The sequence below is a fragment of the Panthera onca genome, chromosome C2 (genome assembly GCF_046562875.1).
Source record: "Panthera onca isolate mPanOnc1 chromosome C2, mPanOnc1 haplotype 2, whole genome shotgun sequence".
In the NCBI taxonomy this organism is placed as follows: domain Eukaryota; kingdom Metazoa; phylum Chordata; class Mammalia; order Carnivora; family Felidae; genus Panthera; species Panthera onca.
This window is the reverse complement of record NC_138347.1, coordinates 109,303,636-109,320,358: the sequence shown is the minus strand read 5'-3', so window position 1 is coordinate 109,320,358 and position 16,723 is coordinate 109,303,636. Positions and strand designations below refer to the sequence as shown.

Sequence of the window (16,723 nt, the reverse complement as noted above, 5' to 3'; positions counted from 1 at the left end):
TAACTAAAGAAAAATCCATCATAAAAAGTTTGATAAACCCCAAAATTATCAAGGAAAAAATTAAATACCCTATGATGTTACCACTCAGAGATAGCTACTGTAACCTTCTTTAGAGGGACAAAATTATATACAGAATTTTGTATTCTGCATTTTCTCCACTTTTTTTTTCTCCATTATAACTTGAATCATTGCATGGCTATGTTTGTTCTATTGTTACCATAAGTCTCATATAATATACATGAAAATGACAAACTTATATAGCTGTTAAAGGGAGGATACACACATCAACTAAATATTGCTTTCTGGGTTAACCAGTATTGATTTCTATTGAGTACAGATTTATCTTCCCCCAAAATGGGATTTTGAAATAAACTTTAAAGTATGTATTTCATCTCTTCCCTGACACTGCTCCTAGCAAAATTTCAAACCTTTAAACTCTCTTTTTCTCTTCAAATAAGCCATTCAAAAATTCATTTGTTCCCTTAGAATATCTTATAATAAAAATCCACATAAGCAAAATGAAGTTTGTGAGAAAAGAGAAGACTGAAATTAGATTGATTGATAACAGGAGTATTTTCCTAAAGTAAATAGGTATCACATCATACTTGTCTGACAAGATTCTGATTTAATTAAAACTCTTGTTGCAGAGACATCAAATGGACAGTTTTGGTGCTTAAATTACCAAGGGCGGGGGAAGGAGTCACTGACACAATTCAGGAGCTCTTTGGTACCATGCAAAGCAGGCATCATTCTTTATCAAGTTCTTGATATGAATGAAAAAGCATTATGCTCAAATTAAGAAAAAGATGGGTAATGCTTGGTCCCTATGCTTGAGGAGCCTATAACCGGACAGGAACCATGGACATGCTTCCTTCCCTGCCAGTATCCGGGGATCAAGGAAATGAGACCACAGGAAAATATCACCTGAGCTACCTCTTGAAGAAGCAAAGATTTCTCAAGTAAAGAAGATGGCGTGCTGTTAACATCTGGCTTTACTTCATTCTCCATAAACATTTCCAATCATGGAAATGTGTTATACATTGGGGAAAGAAATGCAACTACAGTTAACCTCAGAAGAATCACTATGATTCTATTTAAGCTCAGAACCATCAGTAACATTTGTACCCACTTGGTAAAACAAGATCTCTGCTCCTATTTTGCAGGTTTCACCTCCCTGCATGGCACCTCGCAGACCCACGGGCTCTGTACCATCACACCTGACCGTTCCCCTATCAATTACAAACTTCGATGTTATTTTAAGGCTTTAGGTGACTAGAAAATAGCTCTTCTACCACCCTCTTCCCAAAGTTTAAAATCCTGTCTAAAGGTAACATTAAAAATTACTTATTTTTTAGTATATTTTTACTTTGACTATAAAATGTCAACCAGGTCCTAATGGTAATCAGGGACCAGAATATGGGTTCAAAGGATTTATTCTTAGAGAAACGTAAAGCATCTTACCCAGGGAGCTTTCTTTTCCGTCAGTGTCCTTTGCTGTTTCAGATACAGGTAGTGACAAAGCCCCCAGCAGACTTTTGTCAACAGGCATAGAGACAGGGCGCTCTTGCAGACTCCGTGTGGTCCTCCTCAGGACACCATCCTGATCTCTTGCAGCCTCAGACACAGAATCCTTTATCTCTACCATTTCTTGGAAGCCCATTTTGCTCTTTTTTCTGCCTTTGGCTGGAGCACTGGCGGTGCGTCGCAGAATTCTATCTCCAATTGATCGTTTCCGAACATAATGGGAATTGTTTTCTGAAGAACCGTGCCTGGGATTCTTATTGAACAATCCCTTCAGACCTTGGAGCTGTCTGTTCTGAAGACACAAAAGAATGAAGCACAAGTTAAGCAAATCCCATTGTGGCAACCGCTTGCCTTTGACATGACAGCTCCATGAAAAATGAACACAAAACAAAATTTTACAGCCATTGAAGTATATTCAAACCAAGAAAATGGCAGCTCACAGCATGTCTACACAACACCATGCATGTCTTATTGACCTTACTTTGTGAGGAGGCAGCCTTCCATTTTCACAACCAAGCTACCCAGAAGTTTCCTACCCAGAGATGATGAGGTGATAGGAAAAGTTTCCACACTTAATAGACTGTTATGAACTTCGGCCGCCTTAACGCAAGAGATGCATGTTTCAAAGTGGTAAGCAGGAAATGGAGTGATATGAGAGAGCATGCTGCCATAACCATTTAAAAAGAAATATGTCGGCAAGAACAAAGCACCATGCTGAGAAACTACCTTTGTAGCTCCTAGAAAGTGCAATATAGTATAACTGGGGTTGAGTATTAAAGGACTCCACTGCAAGGGAAAAAAACAAAACACAACAAAACACAATTTGGGCTCATTCAAGAAAAGTGGCACAAGTAAAAACCAAGGAGAAGAATAAAAATGCTTCTATAAACCCTTTCTTCCACTTTCGGTGAGTGTTAGTCACAGGTTCATTTGCTGCTCAGCTCATCACCTCCGCATTGTGGATTATGTATCCCAACCCAAATACACCTTGAAAGTAATATATAATGTGACTTGAGGAAGACATCTATGTAGGAACATGGAAATCCTATGGAACACTTTCTTTTTCACATTTTAATTTATTTCTGGTTCAAGTTTTAAACAAATTCTGAATTTTATTGTTTCCCTCAAGCCTGATAAATGCTAGAGATACTACTACTTTGTTAACCTGGGATTCCTAGAAATTCAAGAATCATTTTCTAACGTTTACATTTGTGTGCAATTGTGCCAGAGGAAGCATTTCAACAAACAGCATGGGCAGAAACCAAGGATTAAACACAGAACATCACAGAATAAAACTTCACTACTCTTAGAAATTAGAATCCTTAGTGCCCCTCCCATACCGGCCGATGTACAGCTAAACATAATACCCTCTAATTCAGCCTGAATTGGTCCACTCCCTAGAATTTGGCTTGCAGTTACAACAGTATTAATATTAACCAACATTTTTGAACATTTACTATATGGTAGGCAGCTTTCTAAGGATAAGGATAGCGTATTGACGAGGTAGGTACTATTTTTACCCTACATTTATAGCTGAGGAAGATAAGGCACAGAGAATATATAGAAGTCTACAGGAGACTTTGTAATAAAGAACACTGGACATTCCAAGGTGCTAGTCAATGCTCTTACAGTCCCTCCAAATCACATCTGGTCCTGGAAATTCATTCTAGTGGCCAAATCCCCAATTACTTGGTGTGCCTACAGGATAGCCTATTGATTTGTAAACCTCAAGTGAGCTGTGTACTGAAGAGAACAGCACGAGGAGAAAAATAGGTTACATTTTTATAGTCTATTTCTTAAAAGAAAGAGTCCTTATATAGTCCTTAAAATTCCCGTGGGTGGGGAGTTTTAGGTTTTCAGTTAAATACAAAGGCACCAAATGAACACCTCCTGCCTAGAACTGGCTAGAATCACAGTGTGGTTAGTACTCGTAATTCATCAAACATCTGAGACACTACATTTCCTGCTGCAGCCAGCTAGGTCTTCTTAAGTATTTAAATAAAATTTAACGTCTAACTATATATTTATTGTTTTAGTGAAACAAATGATCATCTGAGAGAATAGCAGCTTTCTCATAAGCCCAGAGAGCCCCCCTGGGTGGAAGCAATGAGTACACACCCCAGAACAATGGAAGGAACACATGTGGATCAAGATGGGACCTGATAGGATAGCACACTGGGCTCGCTAGGCTTCTCAATAGTTTTCTGCTAAAGAACAGCTTTGTCAAGATGTATGTTCCTTTTAAGCAATCAGTCAAAAAATAAGTTTGTTAAGGACCGCATTGTTGTTGCATGTGGCTTTAAGCACTACAATCTTTCTCACCTTTCCATAGATTTCATTGATTGTTATGTGGACAAATATGGATGCTTCTGTCAGTCCTTCCAAATAGACATGCCGGTAGCCTGATAAAAGCAGAGAAAAGAGTTTCCTTTTACTTGAACTTACATTTGGCTTTCCCATTGGTGCAACTGAATTAAGTATTTGACTTTACTATAATTCTTTACATTTCATAAAACATGTCAACACTCATATAATACATAGTTTATATATCATATATGCCATATGTTGTGTATATCACATATCATATATTAAGTTTTCCAAAGAAAACTGAATGGTCAGCCTAGAAAGGAAAAGCCAGCCTATACCTACCCGGCACTAAGCTGCTGAAGGTCACGGTTCTTTGTCCAACAAAGTCTCGTCCAATCGGATCATGATCCCACACAAGGAACCGAACCAAAGCTATTTCTGGCATGTGTACTGTAAATGTCAGGGTTTCTTCCCACACAGGGTTAAATCCTCAGAGAAATAGGAAGAGAAAAATCAGAAAAGCAAAGGGCTTGACTAAAAATGAATTGGCAGCATCGCCTGCAAAGCAGACTGAAAATTGCTTGCAATGGTTATTAAACTCGTGAAGATGACCAAGCCACTCTAGGATGCCTTCCTGAAATAAACCCTTGGAATTTGCCCCATTGCCAGAAAATAATTGGTAGGAAAATTGCCTGTAAGTGATTACATCAATTCTAATAATCTTTGATGCCAAACTGCATTGTAGGGAAAGTTCCTTTAGGCAATTTCAGAATGCTTCAGTAAGCTCAAAAAGTACCTTTAGTAGTGGTCTAAGAATAATGCTTTAGGAAAAAGAAAAGAAAAAAGGAGAAAGAAAGAAAGAAAGAAAGAAAGAAAGAAAGAAAGAAAGAAAGAAAGAAAGAAAGAAAAAAAAGAAAAGAAAAAGAGAGAGAAAGAAAAAAAGAAAAAGAGAGAGAAAGAGATACTTTGCCAAATATAATCATGCTTCTCACCCACAAAAGATTCTGCTACTATAATAATCACCAGCAAACATTTTATAAGGTCCTGTGCAGGTTCCAATGCCACTGTACATATGGCATCTTACTTAATTCTTATGGCAATCCTCTAAGGATGGCAAGACAGGGTTTTGGGTTTTTTCTAATTCAGAAAAAATACATGCTATTTTTCAAAACTACACAACTTTTTTATTTTTTTTTTATTTTTTTTTTTTTATTTTTTTTTTTTAAATTTTTTTTTTTTTTTAATTTATTTTTGGGACAGAGAGAGACAGAGCATGAACGGGGGAGGGGCAGAGAGAGAGGGAGACACAGAATGGGAAACAGGCTCCAGGCTCTGAGCCATCAGCCCAGAGCCTGACGCGGGGCTCGAACTCACAGACCGCGAGATCGTGACCTGGCTGAAGTCGGAAGCTTAACCGACTGCGCCACCCAGGCGCCCCTACACAACTTTTTTAAATTACACAAGTTATAAATGCTTTTTTTAAGGTAAGAAATGTAATTATTTATAAGTCATTTTGTAGTTGAGAAAATTGATATTCCGAGAAAAGAATACACCTAAAGTCACACTAGTTACAGAGCTGAATTAGACTACACCCTATTGTTTTCCAGTGGCTTCTCATGAAGCTAGACCTTAATACATGAAAGATGTATTTTCATAGCCATTGAAAATAAATAGAAAGATATATAATTTAACTCATATTCTCAAAGTAAAAATACACTTATTTCTTGATAAAATTTTCTCAGACAAAATAATTATATAAACTGCTAAAAATTCAAATACTCTGTAAATTTGTTTCTCTTTTCTAAAAATGCAAATAAGTTTTATCAAATACAGCAGTCAGGAGGCATCAGCCACCTGACCCTATTAAATGCCTCAGAAAAGGAAGTAATTATGGACTGAAATCACTGAGATGCCCCTCCTGAACAAGAGAAGAGATTATGTTTTTGTTAACTTAGTAATGACCTCTCAATTACTTCTGAGACTAAAACAAAAACAAAAACAAAAACCAGAAAAAAACACACCACCAATGGGCATTGGTAGGAAAATGCAATATAGGAAGTTTGCTTCCTTTAAGCATGTCATTTCCTAAAGTCATAGGCTTATGCTATTCTTGAATCCCCAAATTCCTTTCCTTAAACTAGAAAATACCTAGGGTCTCACTATGAACCTCTAATTTCCTGAATGTTTTGAGCATTGAGGTTTAGAGTTCAAGTATTAATGACTAGTAAAAAAATAGGTATGCCACAATGTTTGTCAAATATATGAACAAACCCCATTTAAGAAGATTACCAAGAAAAAGACATGAGGCTTGGGTAAAGAAAGCTTTGTTTTACATCATGACCAGAATACAAGAATGCTGCCAATAGACCAGATGCACATATCAAGAAGTCAACTTGCCAGTGCATGCTGCACTTGCCTTTAGAGTTTTACATGCTCCAGAAAAAGAATGAAAAATCATCAAGACATGTAGGCTTCATGAATGAGAGCTCTGAAGCAACTATGTCATGAAAACACAGAGGCATTTTCCTAATTTTTAACCCAGCCCTTTAAAATAGCATTTATTCTCTTCATTAGGGAAAACACACACACACACACACACACACACACACACACACACACACACAATTTGCTTCAAAAGCAAAGAATTTAGGAGCCTAGATTACAACATCCACCAGAACATACCATGCACCAAACCCACACTTACTCAGTTTTATGTGTTTAAAAGATTTTAACATAAAATTCAGATGGCAGTTACAAATTTTAGGGATCTGTTTCTTTTCCACATAGATAAATTTTTCTTTTTCAGTACAAATTTTGTTTTTAGAGCTTCTTGATAAAAAGTAAACAGATTATGAGGGCACCTGGGTGGCTCAGTCGGTTAAGCGCCCGACTTCAGCTCAGGTCAATGATCTCGCAGTTTGAGCTCTGCGTCAGGCTCTGTGCTGACAGCTCAGAGCCTCGAGCCTGCTTCTGATTCTGTTTCCCTATCTCTCTGCACCGCAGCCACCCACCCACCCCCCGCCCCCACCCCCACTTGCACTCTCTCTCTCTCTCTCTCTCTTTCAAAATAAATAAATAAATAACCGACCATTAAAAAAAGAAAAGCAAACAGATTATCATCTTACCATTGTCATCTACTACGCGAGTTTGATCTTTACAGCAGTCTACTGGCAATCCAATAATTTCAACTTCGACAAAAGGATCAATGATCTACGTAAATAAAGAGAGTATTATTACAACTGATACATTTCTACGTGTGTGTTAATTGAGAATATTGGCCACATTTCAACAGCAAACCATTTTATTAGGTGCTTACTAAGAAAGAGAAACTGAACAACAGATTTAGATATACGAAACATAACCAGAAGATTAAATTTTTGTTTGCCAGTATTTACTGATGCTACACAAATTTTATCCAATGAACCCACAAGTCCAGTTCAAGGTATATACCCAACAGAAATGAGACCTTTTGTCCATGCTCAGAGCAGCCATATTCATAATAGTCACACACTGGAAACAACCTACATGTGTATCATGAGTAGGAGGGATGAATTGTGGACTATTCATTTAATGACTATCATACAGCAATGAAAAAAAGTTCTGGTACAGAGACATAACGTTGAGCAATTCAGACATAGAAGAGAATATACTAGGGGTGCCTAGCTGGCTCAGTTGGAAGAGCTTGCAACTCTTGATCTCAGGGTCGTGAGCTTGAGCCCCACAGTGGGTATAGAGATTATTTAAAAAATAAAATCTTAAAAAAAAAGGAGTACATACTGTAAGAGTCCATTTACATACAAGTTGATCATAGCACAATTAATCTGTTGTGATAGGGGCTGGTGTTTGATTTGGGGGTTGGGAATAGATATTTACTGGAAGAGTGAATAGAAGCCTTCTGGGGGGGGGGGGTTCTCAGATGTTCTGTCTGGATCTGGGTTGCATAAACAATAATTAATCAAGCTATCCACATTTGATTTGTGCACTTTACTGTATTTAAATCAACTGAGTACTATAATGTAACTTTAAATTTTTTTTTAATGTTTATTTATTTTTGAGAGAGACAGAGAGACAGTGTGAACAGAGGAGGGCCAGAGAGAGAGGAAGACACAGAATCTGAAGCAGGCTCTGGCTCCGAGCTGTCAGCACAGAGCCTGATGAGACCATGGCCTGAGCTGAAGTCAGACACTTAACTGCTCTTTTAAAGTTACATTAGGTCAAAAAATTAAAAGACTAAGAAGGAATCAATAGAAAAACTGAATGCTTAGTCTTCTTTCCCACATTCCCCACATCCCCTAGCCTCCAGAAGGGATCCTGATTTTATCATGCAAATAAGCTCTTTTATCATGCAAGTTCTGGATAATGAGCAATGAAAGACTGGAACCTAAAGACTCCAGAAAGAGCAGATCTAAAAGTGTAAAGGAGAGACTAATGAAGTCTGAGAAAACATGTTCTAGGAACTGGGGACGTAAGGGGAATATGGTGTTTTGGGGGGAGCTTCAGGAAATAAGAGCTAGAAGAATGCTGGAAAAACATGCTGAGAAAATTGGGTGGATACACATACTTTTTGTCTACTACATAAACTCTGATGTTTATTCATTTTCAATAGGGCATTTTATGCTAGAGGTTTTTCCTTTGAATAGAACCCTGTGCTAAAACTGGACAATTGGGTAGCTCAGATTTTGGGGGGCAACTAATAAGTATGACTTCTGACTTCTGTTCATAAGGACTTCAAGAAAACCACAGACTTGAAGAGCAACTTCCTACTTCAAAACTTGGCTCCTGTGCTGCCTTAGGCAAGTATCTGTGCTTCAGTTTCCTCAAATGCAAACTTGAGACACCAGTGTCTGCTTCCACATACGGTAATCCAGCTGAGATGCTGGAAGAACAGAATTGGATGGTTGGCAGCAAGACTGGAAAGAGGTGTGGGAGGTAGAAGTCTGAGGAGATGGTAATATATCATATGTGGAGAGCAAAGACAAGATGAAAATTTAAGATGACAATCAGTTTTCTGAATGAAAGCAAGACTAATGGTTATTTCATTCTCAGACGGATAAACAATGTGAGAGATCATGGGTTGAGAATTCAGGGAGCCTGGATAGGGGGAAAAACTGTATCTTTATCTTCTCTTTATTTTCATTAGCTTATGACTAAAGCCCAATATAATAGTACTAGAATTGTAATTTTGTATCTGGTAGAAATCATGGATGCTTTTGTGTCCTATTACAGTTGTTGCAGAAATTTCCATGTATCATCTACATTTATCACGGCTTCAAAATTCTAATAGTTAATAAACCAACCCCTAGATCCTGCTATTTATTGCATTAATAGATATATGCATATCACAATTTATTTTTAATATTTTGATAAGTGAATTTCAATATAACTGATTTCCAGTATATCCCTACATATTTTATTTTATGCATCAAAATTTTTATTCTGAGAAGGGGTCCAGATGGCCACATTATATACCAAAGGGTTCCATGGCTCAAGAAAAGTTGAAATCTCCTGATAGAGAACCTTATAAGCCAAGTTAAGGAGATTGGGTTTTATTTTAATGACCAAAAAAACCATATTTCCTCATATATATAAAAAATTACTCTAACTCCCCCACACTATATATTAGTTACAAAGGTAAAGAGATAACTAGACAATGAAAAACACCTGGAAGAAACCCCCTATTCAAGTAATGTGATCAATCACTGAATAAAGTGACATCACACAGATCCTGATGTGATGTACTGAGAAGGACACAACGTTGCCCAGGGAGTACTCCTGACAAATACATTTATGTTTATTCCATTCATGAAGAAGCAATCAGGACATTAAATTCATATTGAAGGACTTTCTAAAAATAACTGACTTGGGCATTTTGTAAAATGTCGATATCATGAAAACAAAACAAGAAAGCCGGAGGACTGCTGTAGAATTTAAAAGGACCAGAGAGGGGCACCTGGGTGTCTCAGTCAGTTAAGCCTCTGACTTCGGCTCAGGTTATGATCTCACAGTTTGTGAGTTCGAGCCCCGCATCAGGCTCTGTGCTGACAGCTCGGAGCCTGGAGTCTGCTTCAGATTCTGTGATTCCCTCTCTCTCTGATCCTCCCCCCTTCATGCTCTGCCTCTCTCTGTCTCTCAAAAATAAACAAACATTTAAAAATGTTGTTGTTTAAAAAAAAAAAGGGGGGCCAGAGAGAAATGACAATTAAAAGCAATGTGTGATCCTTGATTGGATCCTGAATACATAAAGAAAAAAAAAAAGGACATAAGGACAATTTGGGGATAACTGGAGAAAACTGAATATTGATTTTATATTAGATAATATTATTGCATGAATGTTAAAAGTCATGCCTTTATTATGGCTATACAGGAGAACGTTCTTATTTTTAGGAGATAAATGCTGAAGATGGTATGTATTTAGGGGTGAAAGGTCATAATGCCAACAATTTATTCTCAAATGACTGCAAAGAAATGCAAATGTGTGTATTTGCACTTGTGTGTATATGTATATATACATATACATATATATATATACATATACACACACATAAAATATACTTATGCACACATATATAAATACATTTACACATGAAAGAGAGAGAAAGGAAATGTAACAAATTTTGTAATTTTATAAGTGAATCTAGGTGCTGGAGATGTGGCATTAATTTTACTATTCCAACTTTTCTGAGGTTTAAAATTTTCAAAATAAAAAGTTTGAGAGAAAAAGTAAGAAGTGAGTCCTCATTTTTGCAGACAGTGAAGAAAAGAAAGAAGGAAAGGAGAGGTAAGGATACATATTCTGACACTGCCCAATTACTCCTGCTGCTTAGAGGACAGAATGGCCACAGGGAGACCAGTCAGCTGGGAGGTTACCACAGCAGAACTGACAAGAGACAATGGTGGTGTGGATTAGGCTGGAGGCAACGGAGATGGAACAAATGGTCCCATATGAAGCTCCTACTTTCTGAGAAGTAGGACACGGTGCCATCTGTTGAAGATGAGAAGGAAGTGATGAGAACACAGGTTCGAGGAGAGAGAAGGCTGGAAATGGCCACTGTGGAGAATGGGAACGAAGGTTGACAAGGTGAGGTGGATGGCCACAGGGTATCACGGGTCAGCTGAGATTTGCAACACAGAGCTTACGGTGGAACCCAACACCAGAGCTGTGTGGTGTCCCCAGTCAACATTCAAGATCCAGGCAAAGAGCCTGGGGTGATAGACCTTCTCTGAGAAGAAGGACATGAGCATGCCTCCAAAATAGAAGGTACACTGCATTCCAGAAGGAACCATGTGTGCTTTGCCAATAAGTCAGTTGATATCTGATGAGCTGAGGTCAGTGCTCATTTGTGAACACATACACATACACACATAGAGAGTGAGAGAGACAGAGAATTCTGAAGATATTTCAGATACAATATAAACATAATAAAATAATCACGTAATTAACATGTTCATACATGTGGCTTACCTCGCCTCGGTCTCCAAACATGGAGTCTGGAGGTTTGGGGAGTTGCTGTCCGCTGATCACTTTCAGGATGAGCTGCTTTTTGGGGTTGGCAGGAAGTGGATCACCAGAGAAAGGGTTGAAAGTACCTAAGCCAAATAAAGCAGAGGTTAAAATCTGAGGCTGGTAACATGGGAAAACACACACACACACACACAGTTTAAGCATGTAGAACAAAGAAACGACAAATGCTGAATTACTACAGTGTTTTTTAGAGAAAAGAAATGATCACATAACTATCAGTGTGGCTTTTGACCGAAGGCAATGCCAGCTGGCATTTCTATAGCTGTGGTTTTTGCTAGAATCCATGCTCCCAAAGGCAAAAGAATGGGCCAATTTGAAACATCTGTGATGCAATTATCAATCATGGCATGAGGGAAGAGAAGCATGTTATTGGAATGCCAATAGTGTAGAGAAGAAGAGCAGTTATGTCAGATGTGAATAATCCCCTAACTTAAACTATCATAGGTATAGACAGTGAATATAACAAACGGAAAGAAGACCTGAAACTGAGTAAATAGAAGAGTAAGAAAACATGCAAAGCATAAAATCCAGAAGGCACATCTGTCAACGCTTTTTTACCTGAATTGTTAAAAAGCCAATTTGGAAATTTTTAAAAGAATTTTAATGAGCAGAGCCAAAAAGAAGTGTTTCTTGATCTAACGCTACATTATCTTTTCTTTTTTGTTAGCGCTAACAAAGACTAAAAGGGCTTGATACAATTGTTTCAGGTGGTATTTTAATTTTGCTAGCAGGTTTCAGACTCGCTTATACTCACGGAGTTTCTGAAAGACAGGGCTCAGACCTTAGAAGGCAGCACAATTTATAAGTGATGCCCAGGGAGTATCACGCTGGGACACTGGATTTCAGATAATGATCCATGGCTATCCATGTCCCTCTTAACATAAAAAACCTCACAAGAGAACATTCTAAACACCATGCTACCCAAACATTAAACAGTTGTTTAATTTGCATGCCAATACCTTAACCTATCTATTTTTTTAAAAATCATGTTGCAGGGGCACCTGGGTGGCTCAGTCGGTTAAGTGGATGCCTTCGGCTCAGGTGATGATCTCATGGTTCACAGATTCGAGCCCCACATCAGGCTTTCTGTTGTCAGTGCAGACCCTGCTTCCGATCCTGTTTCCCTCTCTCTCTCTCTCTCTGCCCCTCCCCACATGCTCTCTCTCTCTCAAAAGTAAATCAGCATCAAAATTTTTTTATAAGAATCATGTTGGAGAACACTGATGTATCACATTTTGCAGAGAGTTCCTTCAATAAGGTTACCTGCATTCAGAGAGACAACCGTGAAATGAACACACACCTTTGCACATTTGCTGGGGTTTGAGGACATAGCCACAATTGCCATTTGTCTTGAATTTGGCTCGGTTTAACTGCATCATTCGCCCTTCAGACTGGTAGTTCAGTGCCACTGTGCAAGTTCAAAGTTTGAGAGAATTAGGCAAGACAGCAGCATAGAGTCAGGACATACGGAGAACCGCTTCTTCCCAAGGCATACGCACCTAGCTGGCAGCCTGCGTTCCAGTACGGCAGAGGGTTGAAGTTACTGGAATCAATGCGGTAGGCAGAGGGGTAAATCCTCGTGAGCTGCTTTTGGTTATAAATCATGAACTGCTCCGATTTCTGCTGAACCACCTGATGTGCTCTTGTTTCGCTAAATGATAACACATTCCCTGTGGTTCCTGGCAGTTTTTAATAAAGGAAAAAGAAAAGTGAGAGCCCCTGCCAAGAAAACACCAGTCACCAAGGACTTTTACCTATGTCAGATTATACCCATAATAAAATGCAGAGCAAAAGAGTGAATTCAACCAGAGTAGCAGTAGCTTCTAACCAAGAAAGATCCATAAAACCCCATTCTTTAGCCATTTTGAGGACTCTTTAGCCATTTTGAGGCCAAATCAGAGGTGCACGTCTGGCTGGCATAACTGCATGTTTCTGAGTCCCCTGTTCTCCCAGGAATTCAAAACATGTCACTAATTCATGCCTATCTGGCTAGTATGATGAGGGCTGGCACAAAAATTGCTTTTTAGGGGCATGAGTCCAACAGAGTATCTTTGCCAAAGATATAGACAGTCATGGATAAATAAAACTATGAAACTTATTCCTGACCACAGGGAGACATTCACTGAAGGCATTCATCTACAAAACATTCATGTGAAACACATATTAACGGATAGCATTCAGGGTCCAAGAAAATAAAAGACCAATTCCAAAAAAGAAAAAAAAGGGTTTTAATGTTAACTTAGAATTATGAGTAGGAGTAATAGTGGAGGAAGATTTGTAAAGAGCATTATAAAAAAATAAAATCTCGGAAACAAGAACCATCATCCACCCTCCATACATACAATGAGAAATACAAAGGGAGGTGAAAGAACCGGAAGCCTATATTAACGTTTCCTGACTATCATCAGGAGGTGTCAATCCAGGGCCAAGGTGGCTGCCAATTTGAGGGTCATGATGGAGGTAACCTCCCACCAAGCATTCAATTTCCTACCCTTTCCTCCCAATCCCATGCCTATAATGCCCCTACTACTCCTATCCCTTCACCAAACATCCACACCCTACCTCCAAAATGACCAGCCATATGTGTTCTGAAAGAAGCCAGCCTAAATAAAGAACCAAACTTGCCCAGAGCCTCATTCCCATTTCAGGGTTTACTCTGACAAGCTAAATATGTTGGAACCCAGACTGAGGGACACAGCTCATATAGCCAAGGAGCTGAACTACAGAGTCTTGCTGGGCCTGCTGGGCCAGCTGGGCCAGAACCATACCCACACTGCATGTTCATTGGAGCACACAGTTTCCCAGGGTCCCTGTTGTCCTCAGGATTGTATACCCTTAGATATTAAATGCTGGCCAAATGACTGCCAGTTACACTCTAGAGATGGAACTTGGGATGATCATGTATACAAGATAGAGGCAAAGAAATAAGAACATTGCAGTTTTTAATTAGATGATTTCCCTCATATAGACTCTTTCCTTATCACATATATTTTATTGACATACTTATTAACAAAGTTTACATATGTCAAGCATACTAAAAATAATCTTCTGCAGATTTTGATGAGCAATGCTTTAAACAAGCTAGGAAGAAATACGCTCTTTTTGACAAGCCACATTCAGATGCAGAAACACTATAATCAGTACCACTGTTTTCTATGTCTCTCCACATAAATATGGACACATTATCATTAAGATGACCTTACTAATTAGGCACATATAAATTAGCATATGAATAGATTTGAGTTGCTTTGCATTGGGATAAGACATGCATTCATTATTTAATGCTCATTTTGTGGCCACACACACACCACACACACGACAAAAACTCCTAACTTCAAGAGCTAAAGAGTACTCAATATTATTTTCCATTAAGCTAAGAGAATTATGATTACTTAAAGTATTTATTAGAAATTATATTCCTCTAGGGGCACCTGGGTGGCTCAGTCGATTAAGTGTCCAATTCTCGGTTTCATCTCAGGTCATGATCTCATAGTTTGTGAGTTCGAGCCCTGCATCGGGCACTGTGTTGACAATGCGGAGCCTGCTTGGGATTCTCTCTCTGTCCCTCTCTCTTGGCCCTTCCCTTGGTCTCTCTCTTTCTCTCTCTCAAAAATAAATAAATAAAAACTTTTTAAAAATTAAAAAAAGAAATTATATTCCTCTAAACCAAATACACCTGTAACACCATTAAACCACTCACTGAGTTTATTTTCTAGCTATGGGTGGTTATTATAAGGATGTGTTGTTCACTTGCTAAGAAAACCAGTTTCTCATGTTCCCTCATGTGAAATTACTTTTCTTTTAATTGTCACCATTTGAAGAAGGAATCAACACAAAAGGTAAGAAAATCTGTACACAGAAAAAGATACACTTGTGGAATGGGAAAAACAAAAAAGATCTGAGGAAAGAATCCTGGAGGTTTGTAATGGACAGAAGACTCACCAAAATGTCATTTTTCCTTCACTAAGACTTGTTGGGAAAATGAGAGATTTTTAACTTATATTTCATTCCACTAAAATTAAAATTAGATTGAAAAGCCACATGACTGTACTTCATTTCCATAAGCATATTCAGTAACTGAACAAAACAGAAATGAGAAGGGAAGAGGGTAAAGAAGAGCAGAAAAGTCCAGGGTAAGAACACCTGTGACTAGGATTTCTCAACTCAACACAAGGCAAATAATAGGTGAAAAACAGTGAAAAGTCCGTCCTTCTGAAATCCCTGCTCTTTCTGCTAAAACTTCAATTTGTGCATGAAATTATTTTCATCAAAATTGGGGTGCCTGGGTGGCTTAGTCAGTTAAGTGTCTGACTCTTGATTTCTACTCAGGTCATGATCTCACAGTTCATGAGTTCAAAGCCCCACATCAGGCTCTGCACTCTGGGATTCTCTCTCTCTCTCTCTCTCTCTGTCTCTCTCTCTCTCTCTCTTTCTCTCTCTCTGCCCCTTCCCCACTCTATCTGGGGTGCTCTCGCTCTCTCTCTCAAAAATAAACATTTAAAAATAAATAAATAAATAAATACTTTTCATCAAAGTAAAAACTTCCAATGAGAAAATATGGGGCTTTTTGAGGTGCTATTTTAGCCAATTAATTTCTTCTTTCTTCTGGTCATTCACACTAGGAACGTCCATCTGTTACCTGGCCACCAAACTAGGTCAGGTCTCCATAGTTCACGCCTTGGACAAGACCTTGCTGTAATGCATTTGTCTTTGCAGAATAATGAAGTCCTCCTCAGCCCTGAAGGAAATTTCTCTAGCTCCAGCCAATCAGGCAACCACAGTAATCAATATACTCCTCCTGGTGAACTAAGCATTATACTGGCAGTCAGTTTCCTGACACTTACGTTGGATTCTACACAGTTCCAGAAACGTGTGCTGATGATTAACAAACAGTTGACAAAGAAAGGTCAAGAATTTATCCTAGAAGAAAAACTCAGTCCTTACCATCATCCACAATGTCTTGGGCTGCCACGGAGTTTGTATACACCACCAAGTCAGAGAGCTCTCGGCAGAGCTTCATGGTTTTCCTTCGGCGACCCAACCTGTGAAATACACACCCAAGACTAAATGTCATTGTAGAGCTGGAAGACGTTCGGGCTTTTGGTTACTCAACCTTCCCTACCAGCTCCTAATGGAGCCAGGATTAGGACCCAAGTTTGATTCCTGGTTCAGCTCTCTTTCCATCACCACACCCTAACTCATGTGGTTTTATTCAATGCTCATCTGAGAATCACAAATTATGTATTTGTGAGTTCTGTCGTGAAGGGCTTGATTGCCATTGTTACCCAGCTAGTGAGGAACTCCAGAGTTCACTGGACATCTCCTCCACTTTGGCAGGAGAACCTGGACTTCTATTTGAGAACATTCACA

The 16,723-nt window shown here is 38.7% G+C and overlaps 1 protein-coding gene across 8 annotated transcripts in view; it reads right to left on the bottom strand.

The window, feature by feature from the left end:
- PLCH1 (phospholipase C eta 1) overlaps positions 1-16,723 on the bottom strand; it is a 218,498-nt gene that overhangs the window by 4,048 nt on the left and 197,727 nt on the right. For 4 of the 8 annotated variants that reach the window (XM_078432224.1, XM_078432223.1, XM_078432225.1 and 1 more), the window contains 9 exons: positions 16,298-16,416; positions 12,853-13,032; positions 12,654-12,761; positions 11,294-11,418; positions 6,957-7,041; positions 4,174-4,320; positions 3,847-3,926; positions 2,251-2,310; positions 1,462-1,816 (listed from right to left, as the gene is read on the bottom strand). In XM_078432224.1, coding sequence (XP_078288350.1) covers positions 1,462-1,816; positions 2,251-2,310; positions 3,847-3,926; positions 4,174-4,320; positions 6,957-7,041; positions 11,294-11,418; positions 12,654-12,761; positions 12,853-13,032; positions 16,298-16,416 — 1,259 coding nt within the window. The remainder of the gene's footprint in view (positions 1-1,461; positions 1,817-2,250; positions 2,311-3,846; positions 3,927-4,173; positions 4,321-6,956; positions 7,042-11,293; positions 11,419-12,653; positions 12,762-12,852; positions 13,033-16,297; positions 16,417-16,723) is intronic. The other 4 variants (XM_078432229.1, XM_078432228.1, XM_060639037.2 and 1 more) reach the window with 3 other exon arrangements.